This window comes from Ixodes scapularis, unplaced genomic scaffold, assembly GCF_016920785.2.
Source record: "Ixodes scapularis isolate PalLabHiFi unplaced genomic scaffold, ASM1692078v2 PGA_scaffold12__126_contigs__length_90152505, whole genome shotgun sequence".
In the NCBI taxonomy this organism is placed as follows: Eukaryota; Metazoa; Arthropoda; class Arachnida; order Ixodida; family Ixodidae; genus Ixodes; species Ixodes scapularis.
In genome coordinates, this window is record NW_024609838.1 from 59,661,449 (window position 1) to 59,684,442 (window position 22,994).

The 22,994-nt window shown below is 47.4% G+C and overlaps 1 protein-coding gene across 1 annotated transcript; it reads left to right on the plus strand.

Annotated features, from left to right (window-relative positions):
• The first annotated feature begins 9,519 nt into the window (after positions 1-9,519).
• Positions 9,520-11,566, plus strand: LOC121835382. The gene has a single exon (XM_042289553.1). It carries the CDS (start codon positions 9,673-9,675, stop codon positions 11,434-11,436), a length of 1,764 nt encoding a protein of 587 aa, XP_042145487.1. The 5' UTR covers positions 9,520-9,672; the 3' UTR covers positions 11,437-11,566.
• The last annotated feature ends 11,428 nt before the right edge of the window (positions 11,567-22,994 follow it).

A 22,994-nucleotide genomic window follows, 5' to 3' on the forward strand; every position in this document is an offset into this window, starting at 1 on the left:
CCGCATTTGTCATTCTGGATGAACAAAGATTCCAGCAGCTTCCTCGGTCCCCACCTTATATCTCTCGCCAAGGTCGATGCCTTGACAAAGTCAAATTGGTGTCCTCACGTCCATGCGTGGTCGACGAGTTCGGACTTGAAGCGGGTGGCGTTCGTGGAATTGGCGACATCCCGTGCGTGTTCTTTTAGTCTTGTTATTCTTTTTCGTCCCGTCTCTCCAATGTAGGAAGCGTCACATTCCTTGCAGTGCACCTGGTAGATCACGCCCCTTTCTGCCTCTGGCGGGGTCGGGTCTTTTGGCATGGAGATAACATTGACAACTGTTCTTTCGTACCCCCAACGGCCTAAGGGCGCGTCCCAATGCCTCCGGGATGCACACGACGTCACGTGTTCCTTCGGCTCGATCCGGGCGCCGATGGGACATTTGTTTCTTAACGCGATTGACAAACCAGTCGGGGTAGTTACGTTTTTTCAAAGCCTCCCGCACATGGCTAAGTTCTTGAATGCTAAGTGTTGACTTAGATGGGACAGTTTCTGAACGATGAAGTAACGATCTTACAACTGAGCTTTTGTGTTGAGTAGGGTGATGAGAGTGGTAGTCAAGAAAGTTTTGTCTGTCACATGGTTTACGATATACGGATGTCTCCATCTTGAAAAAAGGTTCACTAGTTCTATGGACACGTACATCTAAACACGGCAAGGTACTATCGGTTTCATGTTCGCAGGTGAACTGAATTGAGGGGTGGACACTATTCAAATTGCGGTGAAAATCAGTTACGTTCTCTCTGTTAACCATTACAAAAGTGTCATCGACATAACGACGGTAGAACTTCACGGGGAAATCAATGCCAGACATTACCTTTCCTCAACATATTCCATGACGAGATTCGAGAGGGTGACGGAAACTGAACTCCCCATAGGGCATTCGCTGACCTGATCATATATGTCCCCATTAAAACTAAGATTACACTGGTTGAGACAAAAACGCAAAAGGAGTATAACGTCTTCAACAAGGAGGGTTGTGCGAGTGGACAACGACTGGTCTGCCAACAACCGGTCACGGGCGACATCAACCGCCAGGGCGTTGGGGACATTCGTAAATAATGAAATCACATCAAAGGATACCATAGCCTCGTGCGGTAGCAGGGTCTGAGCGCGTATAAGTTCAACAAAGTCATGGGAATTCCGGAGGCTAAACTCATTTTTTCTTGTAAGAGGGCTCAGAATCATAACCAGATATTTGGAAAGGCTGTAAGTGGATGAACTAATAAAAGGTACAATCGGGCGTAGGGGGCAACCCGGTTTGTGAATTTTGGGGAGTTCATACATCTTGGGTGTTGCGGCGTCAAAGGAGAAGAGACGACGGTATAGGTCATCACTGATGCGTCCTTTCTTTTTCAGCTCTCGAAGGTGGTCAACTAACTCTCTTTCGAACTTAGCAGCGGGATCTCTTGATAGCCTCACGAAATAGTGACTGTCGTTTATAACTTCATACATCTTCTTCATGTAGTCATCCCTATCAAGCACAACGGTTCTTTTTCCTTTGTCGGCTTTTAAAATCATGATGGAGCTGTCTGACTTCAACTCATTAAGACCAATGCGTTCTTGTTGACCAACAAACAAATGTCCCATCGGCGCCTGGATCGAGCCGAACGAACAAGTTACGTTAAGGGTTTCGGAGGCATTGGGACGCGGCCTTGGGCCGTTCGGGGTACGAACTGTATACAATCCCTACAGAACAATCGCCAATGTTATCTCCAAGCCAAAAGCTCCGACCCTGCCAGAGGCAGAAAGGGTCGTGATTTACCAGGTACAGTGCAAGGAATGTGACGCTTCCTACATTGGAGCGACGAGACGAAAAAGAAAAACAAGACTAAAAGAACACGCACGGGACCGCCACCCGCTTCATGTCCGAACTCGTCGACCACGCATGGACGTCAGGACACCAATTTGACATTGACAAGGCATCCACCTTGGAGGGGGATTAAAGGTGGGAACCGAGGAAGCTGCTGGAATCTTGGTTCATCCAGAACGACAAACGCGGAAGTGATTCATCGCTGGTAAACAAGAACCGTGGCCCCCTGCCGGACGTGTACACAAACGTTATGCCTAAATAACCGAACTTTTTTGTGCGACTCTCACTCGCTCTGCGCTCTACTGAAGATGCCTCCCGCATGGGAGGCGAAACGTTTAATTAAATTGTTATTTTTGTGATGTCAAGCCGTTTTTGTTATTACATTTATCACGTCTTCGCCCGGCTTGTGGAGTATTTTTGCGCTCCTAATTTCACCGGCACGACAGCCATGGGAGGCCACTGCGAGCAAATGGGGAGAGAAATAATTGAGGCCTATCGGATGGCGACAAGCCCGGAAAACATAACCACCCCGTCCATTTCGCTCTCAAGAAAGGAGATTATCTTTCTTAGGCCCTTAAAGGGCCCATGAAACGATTTTTGGGTTGGGATAAATCATTTTAGATTGGGATTTCACTAATAGCACATCGTTCAGTGGACCAAAAGAAAAAGGTAGAAAGTCAAAAGCCTGACTTTCAGTGCGAAAATATGAAAACAGAGCGGACTATTTCGTACCTCCTCCCCTTCGCCACCTCTCTGCCTTTTCACTGTGATACAACCGCGGTCCCAAAAGCGCGTTATCGGGTCCAAACTGACGTCACACGCAACCGGACCTCACTTATTCCCTTCACCCCTAAGCTGACATTGTGGTGGAAGCTACACGCTTGCCGGACCAATCAGCCGCCTCCCTTTCATCACCTGACTTCATTCTCTGCAGCCACATTTGCCACGCTCACGTGGCAAGTGTGGCTGGCCCAACGAGCACGTAGCTTCAACAGCACTGTCAGCTTCGGAATGAACGGGGTGGGGAAAGCGACTTTTGTCTGAATTTTGAGCGACGGGCTAATCTTCTAGGGGGAGAATGGATGTGTCCGGGATTACACAAACGGGAGTGCGAGCAAGAGGGGACTTCACCTTTTCGTCTTCTTCAACTGTTTGGTGGAATGCGCGATTTATGAGTTCAGGAGGAAAGCGAAACAGGAAAAAGTTGGAAAAGCGTTTCATGACCCCTTTAATGGAAGCCGCACGCTGACAGACTAGGCAAGGCGACAAGGTCACCGGCAGAAGCGGCCTTTCCTTTTATGCGTTGTTGATGCCCCTTCGACCTCACCTTTTGCAAATCCTCCCCACCTGCTTTTGCGTCTTCGTGTGGCTGTCAGCGAGCGCGACAGCCGCTTTAAGCAAATCAAAAGGATGAAGCGAAACGCGTTACTCAGCGTGACCTCTCTACATAGGACGCGTAGGACAAAAAAGTTTGGACGAAAATTTGTCACGTGATTTTTTCTGTCACGCTGATGGGATCTCTGGGGCTGTCGTTTTCGCCGTTTGCCTAGTTATAGAAATAAGCAGGCCACGTAGGTCCGGTTTTCGAACTGGGCTCTTCAGTGTTCTGTTGCTTTCGTGCGTTGCAGACGCGGCCGTGTTTTTTCGTCGTAAACGGTCGGAATACGTCCATGCCAATTTTTCGGTAACAGTCATTTTTTGCACCGGAGTTCGTGGAATACTTGTGATGTGTTTGTTGGACACGCTTCGACAAAAACTGCTCTTCGCCGACGACGAGACGTCAGTTGAATGTGCGCAACCTTCTTCCTCGAATGTGTTTGTGGGGTGCCCGAGTTGGATTATGCATCTATCAAGGATTACATGATGTCGCTCTTTTATTAGTAAGTGCACTGCAAGCATGATTCTGATAGTCGCCCTGCTTTCCTTTCATTCTCCGCGGTTTTACGTGTGATGAGTTTTGCTTGGCATGAGGACAGTGTTAATTGTATTTTATAATTTGCTTTTCGTTTTACAGAGAAGTGTGACCTTTGTAAATATGTTGAGAATACACTGTGTGTAATGATAGTTGTTTAATAAACTTCTGGGAGCGATCGAAAAAATTTGTTTGTCCGTATAAGTAATTGGATATGCAACAAATGACATGTAACGTACACATACTTGCACGACGTTCGGCCAATACGAAGCAGACGCATCGTAGAGTTTTCGCACAATATTACGCGAACGCTAGGCCGGGGCGAAACAGCTGTACGGCAATACCTGCCGGGTATCAAACGGTGGTGCAAAACTGGACAGTTGAGCGATATTGTAACCGACTTTCGGCCGGCACTGGCACGATACTGCAAAGTATTGCCGTGCTGCTTGGGAACGGAGGTGATGACATCTTACTATCGTGCTTCGAACGCTTATTTGTTTTATTTCTCTCCTGGGACGCGTAAAAGAGCACTTCTGTGACACACCAGAGATATTCGAAACTTGGGCTGGCCTCTCGGCTTTCTTTGCCACTTTTGGCACTTATTTGGCACTTCAGTGGGTAGCCAGAAAAGAGCCAAACTTCAACATGCCCCGAATCGACAAATTAACATTTACTGCGGCAGTTATGGCTCAAGTCTGGCACTTACTTTGGCACAACTGTGGCGGACCAGAGAAAAGCCAAACTCGGCGAGGCTGAAATACCGAAATTAGGCGTTGCTTTGGTAGTTATGGCTCAAGTATGGCACACTTCGGCACTCCTGTGGCGTATCAGAGAAACGCCACATTTTGGCGTGTCCGAAATACCCAAATTAGGCGTTGCTCTGGCAGTTATGGCTGAATTATTGCATCAACTTTGGCGCTCCTCTGGCGGACCAGAGAAACGCCATACCTTAGCACGTCCCAAATACCGAAATGAGGCGTTGCTCTGGCAGCTATGGCTGAAGTATGGCACCAACTTTGGCGCTCCTCTGGCGGACCAGAGAAACGCCAAACCTTGGCACGTCCCAAATACCGAAATTAGGCGTTGCTCTGGCAGTTATGGCTGAAGTATGGCACCAACTTTGGCGCTCCTCTGGCGGACCAGAGAAGCGCCAAACCTTGGCATGCCCCGAATTCCCAGTTTAGATTTTATTATGGCAGTTATGGCTCAAATCTGGCACCAACTTTAGCGCTCCTCTCGCGGACCAGAGCAACGCCAAACTTTGGCATGTAAAAAATACCCAAATTGGGCATTGCTGTGGCAGTTATAGCTCTAGTATTGCACTACTTCGGCAATCCTGTGGCGGACCCGAGAAAAGCCAAACTTTGGCACGTCCCAAATACCGAAATTAGGCGTTGCTCTGGCAGCTATGGCTGAAGTATGGCACCAACTTTGGCGCTCCTCTGGCGGACCAGAGAAACGCCAAACCTTAACACGTCCCAAATACCGAAATTAGGCGTTGCTCTGGCAGTTATGGCTGAAGTATGGCACCAACTTTGGCGCTCCTCTGGCAGACCAGAGAAATGCCAAACCTTGGCATGCCCCGAATTCCCAGATTAGGATTTACTATGGCAGTTATGGCTCAAGTATGGCACCAACTTTGGCACTCCTCTGGCGTACCGGAGAAGAGCCAAACTTTGGCATGCCATAGGATCGCCCAACTTAGGCTATAGTTAGGCACCGTACTTTGGCACTGATGAATGCCATGGTGCAAAAACCGAACTGCGCCAAAGTTGGGCCCTTATGTTTGCCAGACCTTTGCCCAAGTTGGGCATTCCTCTGGCGTGCTACCTGGGCACACTTTAATAATTAGTTATTCATTTAGTTAGTTGCCTCGATTTTTAGAGATAAAAGTTTTTAAAAAGCAAAAGAAAAGGGCCAAATATTGGTCATGCTGACAAAGCTGATGTCCACAATGTCTGCGCAATAAGATCGCAAGGGGGCTACAGACTTCAAATGTAAGCCAGTTTATTATTACTGTGCAACACACTTACAGCGATACAACATATACACCAACCCATGTTTACAAACAAACCGGAGTGCCCCTAGCAGATGCCACCGGCGCCGCGCATGCGCGGGGGACGGTTGGCAAGAAGCTCGCGGTCGCCCATAAACAAACTATGAATTGCGTTGTTGTCGGCATCGGTGTGAGTCCCCGTGCTCTTTTTTGCGTTGGAATTGTTGATTCTATGTCCTCCTAACGATGTTTAACTACTTGAGCGGCTTTAGCAAAATTAATGAGGCTCGTTACACCGCGAAATATTGCGTGAATAATGTGACGTGCGGCGATTCATTTCCCGTGACGCCGTAGAATGGGCGCTATCCTGACTCCCACAATGAGATTCATCTCGCTATTTTCAGTCGCGACGACGCTCGGGCTGCAAAAGCGTGGACCGTAGTTGAGATGGCGGAAGTCGATACTGAAAACCGCAAGTAGAATCGGGCATTACAAGTTGGTTGACGGCCACTGGTAACAATGATCAACATCTTCTTATATCTACTGTTTACACTTAGCCTACTTACCCCAAGCAACCTACAAAAGTGTTTTGAGGCCTGCACTTACTTCTTGTCGCAATTACCGGGTCAACGTTTAGTTTAAGGGCCGCTGTCTTTTGAACGAGCTGGTGACAAAGAGCACACAAGTTTGAAAGAGCAGACGACAGTTCGAACGGATGCGCAATGGAGTGCGGGCAAAAAGCACCGCGTCCCGCGTCAACAAACCATTGGGATGTCACGTTGTTGGCGTCTGTGTGAGTCTGCATACTATTTTTCGCGTTGGAATTGTCGATTCTACGTCCTCATAGCAATGTCTTACCACTTTAATCGCCTGAGCGAAATTATCAAGGTTCGTTACGCCGCTAAACTTTGCGTAAATAATTTGACGTGGACGTTTTGGCGTCCATTCCGCATGAACGCCGCGGAATGAACGCCAAAATCATGATGAGATTCTTTCAGCTATTTTCGGTAGCGACGTCGCTCGTGCTGCAAAAGTGTAGAAGGTAGCGGCGGTGATCGACGTCGGTACTGAAATTTGGAAGCGGGAACAGACCAAGCGTAACATCTCAATGATGACCACTGGTACCAATGATCAACATCTTGTATCTACTGTTTACACCGAGCCAACTTAGGTCTTTTGAGGCCTGCAATTACTTCTTATTGCAACCCCCGGGTCAAACTTGGTCTACGGGCCGCTTTTGTTTGAAAGAGCAGACGACAAAAAGCAGACAAGTTCCAAAGAGCAGAAGAAAGTTCGAACAATCAGGCGGCCGTGTAAATTTGAAGACGCACTGAACCCGCGGGTGGTCCGGACAACTTGGCGGTTTTCTCTCGTTCATGTTGGAACACAAAAACTACATCTGGCGAGCACAAAGTGTTGGACGCTCGAGCAATCGTAGTTCGACAGTGTCTGGTTTGCCCTTGTCACGGCTACTATCCACGTTCTCGGACGAACGGAGGGGGCAGAAACGCATGAAAACTGATCTTAAAACCTTTCCAGACTCTCTTGGTACAGCCCCGTCGCAGCATTTTGACGAGAAGGCAGGTTTTTTGTTTGGTTTCTCCCAAAAGGACGCAGGAATGCATGTCTCGCACCGCGACTTCTGCCCACCACCCCAGACCGAAAGTGCGGCCGACGCGCCAACACCGCGGCGTGACGTAGGAGAGTTGAGTTCGTGTATAATGATGTATCGCTTACAACGATCAGTTTCTAGAATTTCTAGACTAGAAATGATCAGTTTCTAGTCCAGTTACTATAATCGGTTATCGCCTAAGTTGGTTGCACTTCATTAGAGAGTTTTAGGGAACCGGAACAAAATACGATCGATAAACAAAAACGATCGATACCTTGGATCGGGCGTGTTGTCCCATCGTGTGCCTTGAAACGGCTTTGGGGGAACCGTATTTGCAGACGACAGCGGACGATGGGTCCAGGTCGCGCCCCCGGGCAAAGGAAACCTGCATCCGCCACATCGAGAAAAAACAATCTGCGTGTGTTTGTACAAATCGCAGAAACTCAAGTAAATAAAGATCGCACCCTAAAAATGTAAAGAACCTTAAATATTGTATACCTACTAATAGTTCGTCTCGGTTTTTTACTGGAATAAATGCGCTTCTGTAATACAAAACCTGGCGCACCACGGCGTTTCGCCCCTGGGAATGCGAAGTTCTAAAATGTTCGTCTGCTAAAGAAGCAGACGAGGTTTCCGACAACAATGGTGCTTGATCTTTTTGACAATGAGTTGGAGTTGGCCCTATTCAGCGAAAAAAATTTAGAAGAAGTGATTTTGTACGAATCTCTGCGCACTAAGAGAAGGCGCTTCTTGGCGGCAAGGCATGGGACGTTCAACTTGACGTAGTTTTTAAGTAAACAAAAAAAGTTGTGATGCCAGGAATGATGGGCGGATACCACGAATGATGTGCCAGGGCATTTTGGTTTCTTTTTTCTTTCAGTTTACCATATTTATATACTCCCGGAATAAAATAACGCCTGGACCGTACATGGTAACTTGTTTTCTAATAAGTCATTCGTACTCAGCGGGCAAGCTTTGGTGTTTTACGTCAACCCAATATGATGTTTACACCAACCACGTCCTGATATGTTGAAACGTTGCCGAAAGCAAACTCGATTTGGCACAAGAACACGCTCGCGTGTGCTTATCATCAACATTCGAAGCCATCTGCTAGCGATCCTGTCTCTTACCCTCGAGGCCCACTGCAGGATCGAGTATTAAGAAAGCTATGGACAAATAAAACTAGAAATATTAAATCGCGAAGAAAATACAAAAATAACCAAGATATACTCACTTTCTCAAGTTGATGCGGTCATTTTTTTTTTTGTACAAAGTTACGAGGAGGTCGATCCGTTCCTTCGCGCCTCGCAACGAGAAGTTCTTTTTCGACGCTACGTTTAAGCCTTCAAGGACGTCGTTCCAAAGGGCTGGAATGAAAAAGGAGTAGTGCCTAGCACCTCCCGAAGTAGAAAGATGTTGTCTTCTGCTGTAAACCGCTTGCGAGTAGGAGGCGGAGGGACGGAGGTAGATGCGGCGCTCATGTTGCTCTCTTACGGTACAGATAGCAGACGATTACGGTCGTACACACGCTGTTAAGAATGGAACCTTCGGCGACCTTCTTCCGAGCTTAAACGCTGCGGAAACGAGTCAAGACAAGTCCGGGACCGTCGCGCGCTTGTCGGGGCCTGCGCGAAACGAGTCCCGACGAGTCCGGGACCGTCGCCTGCGTGACGGGGCCTGCGGCAACAAGTCTCAACGCGCCAGTGACGTTGGCGGGACGTGTGTGTGTGCGTGGTGGTTGGTGCGCTCGGGAAAGGGAGAGAGGCATGGCCTAACTGCGGAGAACTTTGGCTATGTCGCACTGGACGGCGGACTTTGCTGCATCGCACTTGACGGCAGGTTGCTGCATCGCACTGGCTGCCCTGGCAAGGAGTGAGGGAGGAACGGACTATATAAGGCGGAGCGCGAGGCTGCTCCGTTGTTTTCTCTCGGATTTGACGACTGTATTGCTACCATGTAATTAAACCGTTCGTTACGTTATAAAGTCTCCCACCTCCACTGAACCCCTGGGTTCTTCACTTCGGGGAATGGACGTCGTCTCGAGCCAGGAAGCTTCCGGACGTGCGGCCTAAACCCCGCCTCGAACAACTGGTTGGCAGCGGTTGGGATCGGACCATGCGACATCGTGCTACATCTGTGGGTGAGCGTTTGGACTTTGCTTTGAGATTCGCCAGGCTTCAGATTATGGGTAATTAATTTTGAACTGCTGGGAATCCTTAGGTTTTGAAGCGTGCGCTAGGTTTTTGTACAACCTCGCGACAAGTTTTAGAACAAAGCCAAAGCTAAAACGCAGCGATCATGGATCTAATGAGGTTACTGAGAACAGATTTACTCTGTTTATGTGAAGAATTCGGTGTGGAGGTGGAGCAAAAGCTGAAGAAATCTGAGATCAGCAAAGCAATTTCAGAGAGCGTGGAAGCAGAGGAAATTAAAATTGCGTGGGAATTACTTCAGAACTCTAAAAGTGAAGCTGCGGCGAGAGAGGAACGAGAAAAGGAGCAGGCTGCAGCGGCAGAGGAACGAGCGCTAAAAAAGCTAGAGCTCGAAATTGAACAACAGCGATTAAACTCGCAGAACAGTAGAGTTGGGGCTCCGGTACGAGCAAGTGAGGCCGAGTCGTATCAAATGAAGAAGCTCCTGCAGCCGTTTAAAGTTGGGGAAGACGTGGGCCTATTCTTAGTTAACTTTGAGAGGACATGTGAGAAGTTGAGCTTCGCCCCAGAAACGTGGCCACAACGGCTTTTGACTTTGTTGCCCTGTGAGGCTGCAGAGGTTGTCGCGCGCCTTAGTACTAGAGACGCGGACGACTACGACAAGGTGAAGTCGAGCCTTTTGAAGCGGTATCGCCTTTCTGCCGAGGCGTTCCGTCAAAGGTTTAGAAACGCATCCAAAAAGAGCAGCGAGGGCTACTCGGAATTCGCGTACCGGCTTAAAACCAACTTGATAGAATGGTTGAAGAGCGAGGAAGTGTACGAAAGCCGAGACAAGGTAGTCGAGTGTGTGTGCCTCGAACAGTTCTTTCGAAGCATTCCGCAGTCAGTCAAGCTCTGGGTGCAGGACAGGGTAGGAGTCGACTCTATCGAAAGGGCCGCTGAGCTAGCCGAAGAGTACGCAACGCGTAGAAAGCTGAGCGGAGAGGAAAGCGAACCCGGCCGGAGCGATCAGCGCAAGCCCTTCCAACAGAGAAACGGCTCGCGAGAAAAAAGGCCCGAGAAGCCAGAAACAGGACAAAAGGTCCCAGAAAAGAGCGGAGATCCCTCGAACGGAGACGAGGCACGGAAAAGCCAAAAAGGGCAGTTCGAGGCAAGGAAGCCGTTCCTGTGCTACAACTGTCAGGAGCCGGGACACACAGCGGCCAGGTGTAACAAACCGCGGGTTGTATTCTCGTACGTGAGCGGTAGTGACAGGGACCTGGAGCTTCTTCGTCCCTATCTTCACGAGCTCCAGGTAAACGGAAAGCCGTGCAGGGTGCTTCGTGACAGTGCAGCGACGATGGACGTTGTTCATCCGTCGTATGTGACGTCATCCGACTTTACTGGAAAGGTAGTTTGGATCAAGCAGCTGCTCGAGAAGCACAGTGTCTGTCTGCCTATGGCGAGAGTAAGGATAACTAGCCCGTTCGGAGAGCTAGTGACAGAGGCGGCTGTCTCGCAAACAGTCCGGTTGGAGTATCCCTATTTGTTTTCTAACCGGTCAGATTTCCTGCTGCGCGAAAGGGGTCAACAACTGGGAGGAGGACTAGTTCAGTCATGTACGAGGTCCAAATCGCGTCAGCTCGCCCCTTTGTTAACGAGTGAGCCAGAGCCAAGGGCAGCTGACAGGGAGCAAGCACTCCCAGAGTTGGAGGCAGAGAAAAGGGATGAGGGGGTCCGGGTTGTAGAACAGCCCGACCTCGTAGCACTAGAAAGCGTACGCCGTCCCAACGCGCCGGCGAAAAAGGCGGAGGAAGACGGGATCATTAAAGGATCTCTCGTAGCTCCGGCGTCACGTAACTTTGGTCCTCTGTTACGAGTAGACAGAGTGTCTTTGACAGTTGAGCAGAAGAGCGACCCTAGTGTGTGAGTGTTTCGCGGTACAGCTCAGGAGATTGCTAGGACCAATGTGACGGGGCATAAAAAGGCGGATTGTTTTATCGGCGCTATAAGGACCGCATTTTCACGTCTAGAAATCACGTGAAAATCGATCACTATGACTTCAGCGTAAGAAAGAGGAAAGGCAAATTTAACAGCAATGCCGATGGGTTGAGCAGATTTTTCTGATATCACCCAAAAGAGTAGGGATGATCTCAGAGGTTTTCATCATCCACGGGAATGAGGATCTAAGGGGGGGCACTTCGTTAAAACCCCCAAAGACCTCACAAATTGCGAAGAGTTTTTGTCGTTTGTGTTTTGTTCATAGTGACCTCGTTCAAGAAATGAGTTTTTTGGCGACAGCGGGTCTCGATACCCGAAATTGTGCTAAGGTTTTAAATTGCATTGTTTTGGCAAATTTTGGTAATCCGTAATCCCCTCTGGCGGGTCTCTGGCGGATTCCGAGCTTTTGACTGCGGTGTGGCGTGGTGTTGTGGGGGACGTTTCCGCTGATGCCTCCGTTGTGAGAGGTTTGGGAGTTTGCTTAGTGCTTGCAGCGTCTTCTCAATGCCTACTCGAAGCCCACCTCTTCAGGCCAGCGATAGTACCACCGGCCATTCGAGGTTTCCCTGGCGCCGGAGGGGCTGTTAAGAATGGAACCTTCGGCGACCTTCTTCCGAGTTTAAACGCTGCGGAAACGAGTCAAGACAAGTCCGGGACCGTCGCCCGCTTGTCGGGGCCTGCGCGAAACGAGTCCCGACGAGTCCGGGACCGTCGCCTGCGTGACGGGCCTGCGGCAACAAGTCTCAACGCGCCCGTGACGTTGGCGGGACGTGTGTGTATGCGTGGTGGTTGGTGCGCTCGGGAAAGGGAGAGAGGCATGGCCTAACTGCGGAGAACTTGGGCTACGTCGCACTGGACGGCGGACTTTGCTGCATCGCACTTGACGGCAGGTTGCTGCATCGCACTGGCTGCCCTGGCAAGGAGTGAGGGAGAAACGGACCCAATAGAAGGCGGAGCGCGAGGCTGCTCCGTTGTTTTCTCTCGGATTTGACGACTGTATTGCTACCATGTAATTAAACCGTTCGTTACGTTACAAAGTCTCCCACCTCCACTGAACCCTTGGGTTCTTCACTTCGGGGAATGGACGTCGTCTCGAGCCAGGAAGCTTCCGGACGTGCGGCCTAAACCCCGCCTCGAACAACGCGTACCGATCGTTGCGCCGTGTACGGTACGACCACGAAGAAAATATAAAGGAAAACTTGTAACTTTACTGATGTGCACTTATTAAAACTATCACCCAATATTCAGAGGGCTCGTCTTATAGGATATATGTGATTAGCATTTGTACAGAAATTTTTAATTCATGCATCATTCTTAAACTAAAATGTATCCAGAGCCTTGATGCAGAAGGCTGTTGCTCACTCTGTTGCCACTACAGATAATCCTCAGTCATAACAGCAGCAGTAAAAAACCGGTGATAAGTGCTCGAAATGCACATCCAGTGTTTGTATATAAAAAAACAAACAAATTATAATATGAAAATATAGAGGTGTATGGGCCAACGGGATTCGAACTCTCCATTACCTCTGCTCTACGAGCTCAAGTAACTGGCACTGAGCTACCGAGCAGACAAATGTTGTGTTTGCTAAGCACTAATTTATTTGTATTGAAAAAGTTCTATTGAGGTTTGGTTCTTTATTCTTTTTCTTATTTGCTGACTCAAACTTTATGGACTTGCTGTCACAAATGGCGCTCCTGCCAGGCACTGCCACGAGTTATTTTCTTCATGTTTGGAGCCACGACACGCTCTCTCCGCCGGCGAAATAGCCGTTTTGCTAATCAAGCGAGACTGTCCACGTCGGCCATTGGTCGTGCCGGTCGTGCTTTACGGTTCGACCAGCGCGTTACGGTAAGATTGCAGAAGACAAGCGCATGCGCAGTTCGTACCGGAGGGCCCATCGTACCCTGTCGGATGTGCAAAAACGGTTCCCTAAAACTCTCTTTATGTAAGCCAGTTTACGACACAGAAGATCCTGGCAAATAAGGGGGAGGAGGAGGGGCCTGGAGGACAACACGAAAGATCCTGGGAAAGGAGGGTGGAGGGTGAGGGGGGGAAGAGGGGAGAAAAGGGAGCTGTACCCGAACAGACGTCAAAAGATCCTGTAAGGGAGGAAGGGAGGGAGAGAGAGAGGGAGAGACTGCGTCACAGTTCAAGGTTTTAATGGTCCAGCATTGCACGTAAATATTGCAAGCAACTATTGCAGACTTTTCGCAGGATCTAGCCCTATAACACATTCTGTGTTATTACGGATTTTGCCTTTGCCTTATAGCGTCTTCGGATAAATCCTATAAAATCCGAAAAATACGCGCCAGTAACTACTTTTTGGACTCTAATTAATCAGAAAAACTTTGAATTTTGGGACCACCAGTTGCACGATCTTAGCCGTTTTTTTTTTTTCCTGAAATCCTTGGGCAAGTTGTTTTTCTCTTCTATTCTGATTTCAGCTTTTGTTTGTAAACGTCACAAAAAGGTGTCCTTTGGGGCGAAAGACATCTTTTTGTGACGTTCACAAAGGAAGACGTTTATAAACAAAACCAAGAAAAACGAGGTAGCCTCGCAATCATACAAGTTCTTGACATCTTGCAAACCCTGAGATGGGGAACGATAAAAAAACGGACTGACCCCATTTCAGGGTTTACAAGATGTCGACTAATTACCAGCTCGCCTGCACTCTCTCACTGCTTACAGGTTCTTGATTTTGGCAGCAGATTAAAAACAGAACAACGTTTTGTTCAAGCATTTGAGAATGCACATGGTAAACACCATTCGAAAGAGAACCACAGCACCGACGCTGAAAGCTGAACGCTCCAAACTTCTAGTAAGAGCGAGCAGTACCTATGATCATCACCAGAAGGCATTTCCTCAGTGCACTCACTAAGTGCCCCGGCCCCAGCAGAGGCACAAAAGCAACGATGCCATCAATGTTGGTATCGTGCTGGAGCCAATTGTTTTAGTTTTGCCGGAGTTCTGAAACTGAATTTTGAAACCAGATACCCACAAAACTGTAGACTCACCCCCCCCCCCCCAAAAAAAAAAAGGAGACTCCAGAACAAAACATGATGATGCACGGGTACTTTCACTCTGCCACAACGCCTTCTATTCAAAAAAGCCTAATGGCAATTGGCGACTATGCTTATTTAACTCGTGTTGTTGCCGGACTGGACAATTTTGATGTTGATTGTTATAGAAACAGAGTTTCCCTTTTTCGATCCCCTTTCCCGTGGGCACAGCATGGCTGGAAGGGATTGTGACATAGCGTCACGCGACACACAATCTGTGGATCAAAATGGCAGCTCAGCCTGAAATAGCAGTTAATTCTTTAAAAAAAAGCAGTTACGAGGACAATGTAAAAGAAAAAAAGTAAACCAGTCATTTACATTCCCTTGCCTGACTTCATGAAGTGGCAGTGCAGCCTTGATTGTTGCATTTGGCTGGTGTATGTCGATGAAATATAAAAGTTTGCATTGGTGAGACGAAATTGACGACATTATTTCAGACAGAATTTACAGAAACTCACTAGGAATTCACAAGTACTTGACATAAAGCAAAATTATTGCCTGTTCAAGGTGAAGTCTATTCAACCTAAAATTTCGGGATGAGGACAAAATCCACGTTGGAAATAACTATATACTCTATGCGGGGACAACAATCTCCAGCTATGAAGTTAGAGGGGCACTAAAAGAGGTTTATGAGATTGCTTTTGGTGATAACTCATTTTAGAGCCCTAGTCCGAAAACTTCCAAAAGTATTATCATGCACAACCTGACCAAACGACACACGGTGCTCGACACCTAATCGTAAGTGGTGGCTTCCCGTCTGTGTTGATGACGTGCATGCTGTTCCTCGGTCGCTTTTGGGTAAAGTAGTACTAAAGACTGTTCTGAACACGTTTGGTTTTGTTTTTATATAAAGGAGTAAATGCTAATTATATGTAGAAGTTTCAGATGACAAAGACACTTATTAAGCCCGTCACAATAGAAATAGACACAATCTATGTTTTCTTTTTTGTGTACAGAGCGCGAAACTGTTTGCGCGAACAAGCGATGACAATGTTAGAGCGCAGCTCTCAGGCGCCCGTTTTCGGGTTGAGCGGCGTCGCCGTCGGTGTCGGCGTAACCGCGCGGTGCATTATGGCAAATGTGGCAAAATGCACCGCGCGAGCCCCCCGCCCCCGGGGTCATGTGACCGGGGGGGTCACGTGACCCTCTCCCCGAGGTCACGTGACACCCCCTACGAGGTCACGTGAGCTCCCCCTCCCCCTCCTTTCCCGAGGTCACGTGTCCCCTACCCCCAGGTCACGTGAACCCCCCTCCCCTAAGGTCACGTGACGCCCCGAAGGTCATGTGACGCCCCGAAGGTCACGTGACCCCCTTCTCACAGGTCACGTGACCACCCTTCCCCGAGGTCACGTAACGCCCCCCCCACGGATGAGAACCAAGAATGAGGGGAGGAGGAGGATAAGGAGGTGGGGGGGAGGGAGGTGTGATTTATCCTCCCCTCAGTACCCTTCCATCCTCCTCCTCAAGAGCTGCGCCGTAATTCGGCGTTACATTGAGTTGTAAACGGCTTTCACTTTTTTTTAGCTTTTCTCTTTGAAACCAAGGGATGTCATCCAAGTTTTTATATCTACGCAAAGAGCTCATTTAGTTCTATATAGTAAGCGATAAAATTTCGTGCTTGCTAATACTATTTAGAAGTAAAATGCGAAAATGTACCGATGTTGTGTTTGCGCTTAAGTGTCGCAATGTGTACACTGCACAATACTGTTAGTGCGAAGATAACACTAGTGCTTTTTAGTTTTACTTTAAAATGAAACTAGTTGGGCCATATTTTAACGTGTACGCTAGCAACCCAAATTAGCATTTCCCGACACCAGAAGTTTGGATGACCGCCTTCCGACTCTAAGAGAAAAACAGAAAAAAAAACCACCAACGCTTGTTCGCGCTAACAATATCGTGCTCTGTACTTAATTGCTTTCCATGAGAAAACAAATACTGATATCAATTCAATTCGTCAGTCTTTCATGGCTCGGTTTACCAAGATTTCCAGTGCCGGTAGGGCTGGTGGTTTTTTATACAACTTCGAGGATTTAGAGAAAATGTACAATATCATGGGTTGGACATAACCCAGGCAACATAAAATTTTGGCCAGACCCCGGTCAATGCCTGATCTTAGCTCGACACCTGCCTGGCCAGACCGGCCACTAGAAAGCAGCTGGCCAAATGTCCCCAAAATATCACTGTTAAGTCCCTGGCCACAGTGCCTTAGTTTTTTCATTGCCAACCAATGACCAAATTCTATTCGAGAAGGGCTTGGCCATCAAGTCTTCATTTCCTCCGTGGTCACCTGCCTCAAAAAGGTGACCAGCACTCATCCGGCCAGTGCTCACCGGCATGAACTTGGTCAATGAAGACCAGCGGCGTTACTAGATATGACGGCGCCCATGCCAAATGAAATTTCGTGCCTCTCATGATGATAGTGAAATGTACATCATCATCATTATCATAATGATTGTTAATATTATTAATGTTATTGTTGTCAGAGTTGCTATTGGTGTCGTTATTGTTATGGATTTATTGTTGTTGTTCTTGTTATTGTTTTTAATATTATTAATATTAGTACTATTATTATTATTATTATTACTATTATTACCCTGTTGGAAAATCTTGATGACGGAAAGACGATAGAAAAGCCTCATACAAGCGTAGCCATAATATGGGACCCCTATACCAGCGAAAAGGTGGCTCCAGCGTAGTGGATTAAGCGGAACATGTTGGAACCATACACGCGTGTCATAAAATGGGACATCCTATACCAGCTTTGTGGAATATGTCGGAACCGTAGATGCACGGGACCATGCAGTCGTACGGAACCATACAACCGTGACGTAATATGGTAGATCCTATACCAGCAAAAGTGCGATACCAGCATGGTGGAGCCATATGGCTCCACCATGCTGGTATCGCCTTTTCGCTATTATACAGGGTGATTTTCTTAAGCTTTACATGTCTGTTGAAAAAGGTCGTGAAAGCTACACTTCTGTGGTTTGTGCAGGTTAGTTATACGGCCAGGGGTACGTAGTATAGGGGCCTAATCGTAACGATCAGTCGGTTAATTAAATACAATTTGTTAATTAACTTTTTAATTAATGAAAATGAACATATGATTTTAAATAGAAACTTGCTGAGAGTCATCGAAAACCATCAAACCAACTCTTTTTAGAAGGATATAACGCAAGAGTAGCATTTTACGCGTTCTGTCAAAACACTTTATTTGGATCCGTTTCTAGGTTTCGGTTTCGTATCGAAGCGCATCTCTGCGCCTACGGTCCTGTTCCCCAGGGGTTTAGTCGCGGAACACACATGTGCCCTGCTTCCCTTCATCCAATGAGGGAGGCGAGGAGGTGGCTTCGCACTGCAGCCACTGGTCAGCAGTATCGCAAGTGCAGAGATGCGCCCTCATAAGAAACCGAAATGTGGAAATGCGCCCACTTAAATTAAGCCTTTCTTTAGAACGACGTAAAATGCTGTTCCCGTCATATATTCACGAAAAGGGTTGATTTAGTGTTTTTCAATGATGCTTAGCAACATTCTAATTGGAATTATGGGTCAATTTTCACCAATTCAAAATTTAAGAAACATATTTTACTTAAAGAAAAGCTAGAGTGGTTTTGTATTTGAGGAAACAGATTTAAATCTTTTTCATTTGACCTCCGGAATCTCAAATATAAAAATTATTTGGTTTTTTCGTGAATCGAGGCTGCATAGAATCATTTTTAAAGTGTCACTGGAGACACTCGGTCTCGGCGAGTGATGTCACAAAAGGAGCATTCGAAATCTCTGCTTACGCATCTTCAGCGCCAATCAAAGCTATGCACCCACACGCTATTTTTAAAAAGGGGAAAAAAGACGTCATGACTGGTGCCAGTGTGGTGAATACATGGGTGAAAAAACCCCGAGACTGCGGGTAAACGACACAACACTAAAAAGTCTCTTGAAAGCTTGCGATTGGACGCGCGGCCGTCAAGTGACAAATGCTTGGCAGCTGAAAAAACCCCTACGACGTCACTACTGCTCGGATGTTTTTTCTGTTTTCTCACGTTTAGTTATATTTTCGGTGAAAATGAACGGGATATTCAGATTCCCGAGATGAAACTACACACACAGCGAAAAAGTACACCCCTGGACGTGTAAACCGTTGTCCCAGGGCTGACTCCCCAAATGGTGTTCGTTTTACACGCGAGGCTCGGTGTATTTCGTTTGCACCCGAGGTCTCGTGTAAAATGAACATGTTTGAACGTGTACTTCGTTCTGCGATCACACGTCTAGGGGTGTTTTTTTACAATGGCGGCCGTTTGACGCAAGACGGGTTCTGCGAGCGAGGCCCAGCGCTTTACATGGCTTTTCGCCGCAGCGAAAGCGTAGTTTGCACGTGTTCGTTCGTAATCGTCCATACGTGCTGAACTACCGCAAGCATTCTGCCCCACGCGCCGACGCCGTATCCATTACGGCGATTACGCGACAGTGGGAGCGACCATCGACTGCATCCAGCAGCGTGTTTCTGCATCGAGCAGGTCTCGTTCGCGTGGCGGTTCAGCCGATCGCCGAGGCCTCAAGCCGGTTGCATTGTCACCGACGCCGGGTAATTACCACAGGAGTTATCTTTTCGCGACCACAGACATGAACTTTATTGAAAAAGCCCGTTTGCCGCGAGCGACGACGAATAGCTCCGACACCGACCCGACCCGACCCTACCCGACCGGCGTTACCGACGTCCCGCTCACCTCTTTACCGCGAGCAAAGTTGAACACGACGTTTCGACGTATCCAATCATATCTCGTGTGTACGCAAATTTTGCGGCTTTCCGGGTACGAATCGGCTGCCGAAACGGCCAGCGAACGAAGACGAACTGGACGCCGGCGCTATGCGCCATTTAAACACGCGGTTACTTTTCTACTAGACTGTAGCTATGTGGTGTGGTTCCTTACACATAAATGGACTACGTACGAACAAAGCTAAAATAAAATTGGGCGGCTGCTTGCGCACCTAGTGAGTATGCGGAAAACTACAAAAATGAAGAACATTTTGGTATTTTTGGAGGTGACACGCTCGAATACGGACGGCAGCATACACGGCAGCATACATACATACATCACAGCACATACCACAAGATCAACATACAAGCATGTACATACACAAACAACGAACAGAGGCACTAACAACCCGACACTCCTACTCAATTGCAATAGAAACCCGCTCGGTATATATAGCAGACTTTTTGTTTCAGACGAAGGTCCGGTGACCCCCCCTCCTATTTTACATGAACGTAACGATATTACACAATTATTACGTATATATTACGGCGAGATAAATATAATTTTGGAAGGTACACATTTCTCTTAGTCTAGATTATGACTAAAAGACACCCTATATTAAAAAAAAATGTTTCGAGCTAGCCAAAATGTAGCAAAATCTGGTTTCATTTTCGGAAGTTCGAGCGCTCAAGGCTGGAATGCGCTAGCGAAGTGTGTGTGCTTGCTTCTGTCAAACTATAATCCATTGTATGACGCTCTCAGAGCTGCTGGCTGCAGTCCCCGTCTTGGTTTAGGGTTTGATTTACACGCACTCCCGTGGAAATGAAATTATGCGCGCTCGAGTCGATATTATTGACAGCGTGAAGTATAAACCGAATGTAAACGATTTTGCGAGCGACGAGAAAAGCGACGGCGAACCGCTTTGCTGACGCTCGGTCACTTGCGCGACGACGCAAGCCGCATGAAAGCGGAACGATGTTTTCTAGAAATCCAAAAACCGAGTGACGTGACGAGCGATAGTAAGAAATCTTCGTAATACGTCGCTGACTCGTCGCTGTCGCCGTCGCTCGCTAAATCGATTTATGCAGTTCAGCCTTTATACTCACGCTAGTGCCGACCTGCATTACCCGCTGAGCCCAAGCAAGCGATAAGGATATTCAAATATGTCACAACAGTGGCGTGCATTCGCTAAGAAAACATTTATATCAAATTCCTGCAGTTTGACGTCGGGATCCGTTACTTGTTCTGCTGTCACCTTGGCGAAACGGTCACTAAAGAGAAACTAGTCAGTTTGTTTTATCAGAAATTATAAAAACCTTATCTAGCCACTGTTATGCACAAAAGCACTCTGGCATTTCATATAAATAGTTTCGAATAAACTGAACACAATCGGTAACTTAATTTTCCAAGCATAATAATAAAAACAATCTTAGAAAACAATGTATTTTTAAGGTGTTTCAAATAAAAAAAAACTGAAAAAGGAGCATTAACTCAGCTGCACTATCACGTAAATACTTTGGGAAAAAAATATCTATTGAGAAGTAGGTTTTGCAATCTCTAATTTGCTTCTTTCAACTTTCCTGTTACTTTATGCGTATTTGCAGATTGTATCCTGACAAATCTACACAAAATTGTATAAAAAGTAACAGTCTATATAAAATTTATAGCTTAATTAAATTCACATTTGTTTGATAATGTTCAATTTTAAATATGAGTTTAAACTTTCACATCTATTACTACAAATGATTGAATTACATGCTGCTTGATGCATGCTGTGCCGCCCGCCGCCCCCCCCCCCCCTTTTAAATACATCTATCCTGTATACCCAAGCAGCACCAGAAAGTGAATTTCGATCGGCCGACGGTTGGCCAGTGTCTGGACAGCTTGGCCACTTTAAGTGCTTGGCCACCGGAGACATAAACAAGGCCGGCAAGAGTCCGGCCACAAACTAGCTGTTTTTAGCTTGTCCGCCGGAGACATAAACACTGCCGGCAAGCGCCTGGCCAGAAGTGCTGATTTTTAGCTTGGCCGCCGGAGGCATAAACACGGCCGGCAAGTGTTTGGCCAGCAGTGATGATTTTCAGCTTGGCCGCCGGGGACATAAACACGGCCGGCAAGTGTTTGGCCAATAGTGCTGATTTTAAGCTTGGCCGCCGGAAACATAAACACGGCCGGCAAGTGTTTGGCCAGCAGTGATGATTTTCAGCTTGGCCGCCGGGGACATAAACACGGCCGGCAAGTGTTTGGCCAGCAGTGATGATTTTCAGCTTGGCCGCCGGAGACATAAACACGGCCGGCAAGTGTTTGGCCAGCAGTGATGATTTTCAGCTTGGCCGCCGGAGACATAAACATGGCCGGCAAGTGTTCGGCCAGAAGTGCTGATTTTCAACTTGGCCGCCGGGGACATAAACACGGCCAGCAAGTGTTCGTCCAAAAGTGCTGATTTTCAGTTTCGCCGCAGGGACACCCATAATCTAAACTTTTATTCCGTTGACGAAACTTTGGCATAACGACGGGCAGCGAGAGAAGCATCATGAGCGAGTGGTTGGCAGGATATTAGTGCGTGCATCGCGCGAACACTGTTAGCGCAAGCAAACGATCATCGTTTTATTCAGAATTTTTTTCGTTAGACTTGAAAGGCTATTGTCTTAACTAGCACTGTCGTGTGATATGTTCATTTAGAACATTACCATAAGTGGGAAAATATTGTGCCCGTCGTTGTTCTATGAAAATAAAATACGAAAACAGCGCCCACGTCATCTTCGCGCTAACAATACCTCTCTGTCGCTGCGCGCACTCTTACGCGAACACCCCATCCGCGATTTTTCGGTTAATGCTCCACATATTTACTTCCCAACTGCACTCGAAGAAAAAAAAGTTGTAGTCGGGTGCATCGGGCGCACATGCTCCCCTTTCCTGGAAGACGCACCCTCCGTCACCCAGCCAGTGTACTTGTACACCGACCATAAGCCCCCTTCTCTACCTTAAAACCCTATAGGTGTATCAATGCACTCAGCTTAGTAAACCGCCACGCTAGCCACGCTTCCCGATCAGCTTGTGCTTGAATCGGATAAGATTGGATATTTCAGGCTTTGTGTTTTGGAAGAGCCTAAACAAGACGTCTATCATTGATTAAACTTAAGCTAGGCTCAATAATGTTTTATATAGGTGCTAGGATACTGATTTCCTGAGCCAACGAAAGGTAACGGCTTCTGTTAAAACCGCAACGGAAACGTTCAAAATCGAACCACACGTAAAAGAAAAAGAAAATGAACATCTCGATCTAGATGTGCAGAACGCTGGTTTTGTTGTTAACAACGTGGTTGTTGGCGGGTGGTGGGCAACGCCGTGACGCTATTGACTATTGACGCTATCGTTGTGATTGAAGCCAGTGATCGAAGCCGTACTACACAGTAAAAGTTTTGACACCTTTAAGGGTGTAAAATGGGTGTTGTAGCAACTTACGCCCTCTGCTACACCCTTTGAACACCCTAAAAACTAGGATTACAACCTCATAATTTTACCGATAAGGGTGCTGTTTCGTGTTACTCCCTACACATAGTGAAGAATGTGGGAAGGGTGAAAAAGAGGGTGCTAAATAAATAACGTGAAATGGTTTTGGAAAGCTTATATATGGCTTTGTCCGTAATGTACAGGTAAGATTTCTGCTTGA

Coding starts and splice junctions, on each gene's coding strand:
- LOC121835382 (XM_042289553.1), top strand. CDS start 9,673: ATGGATCTAATGAGGTTACTGAGAACAGATTTACTCTGTTTATGTGAA.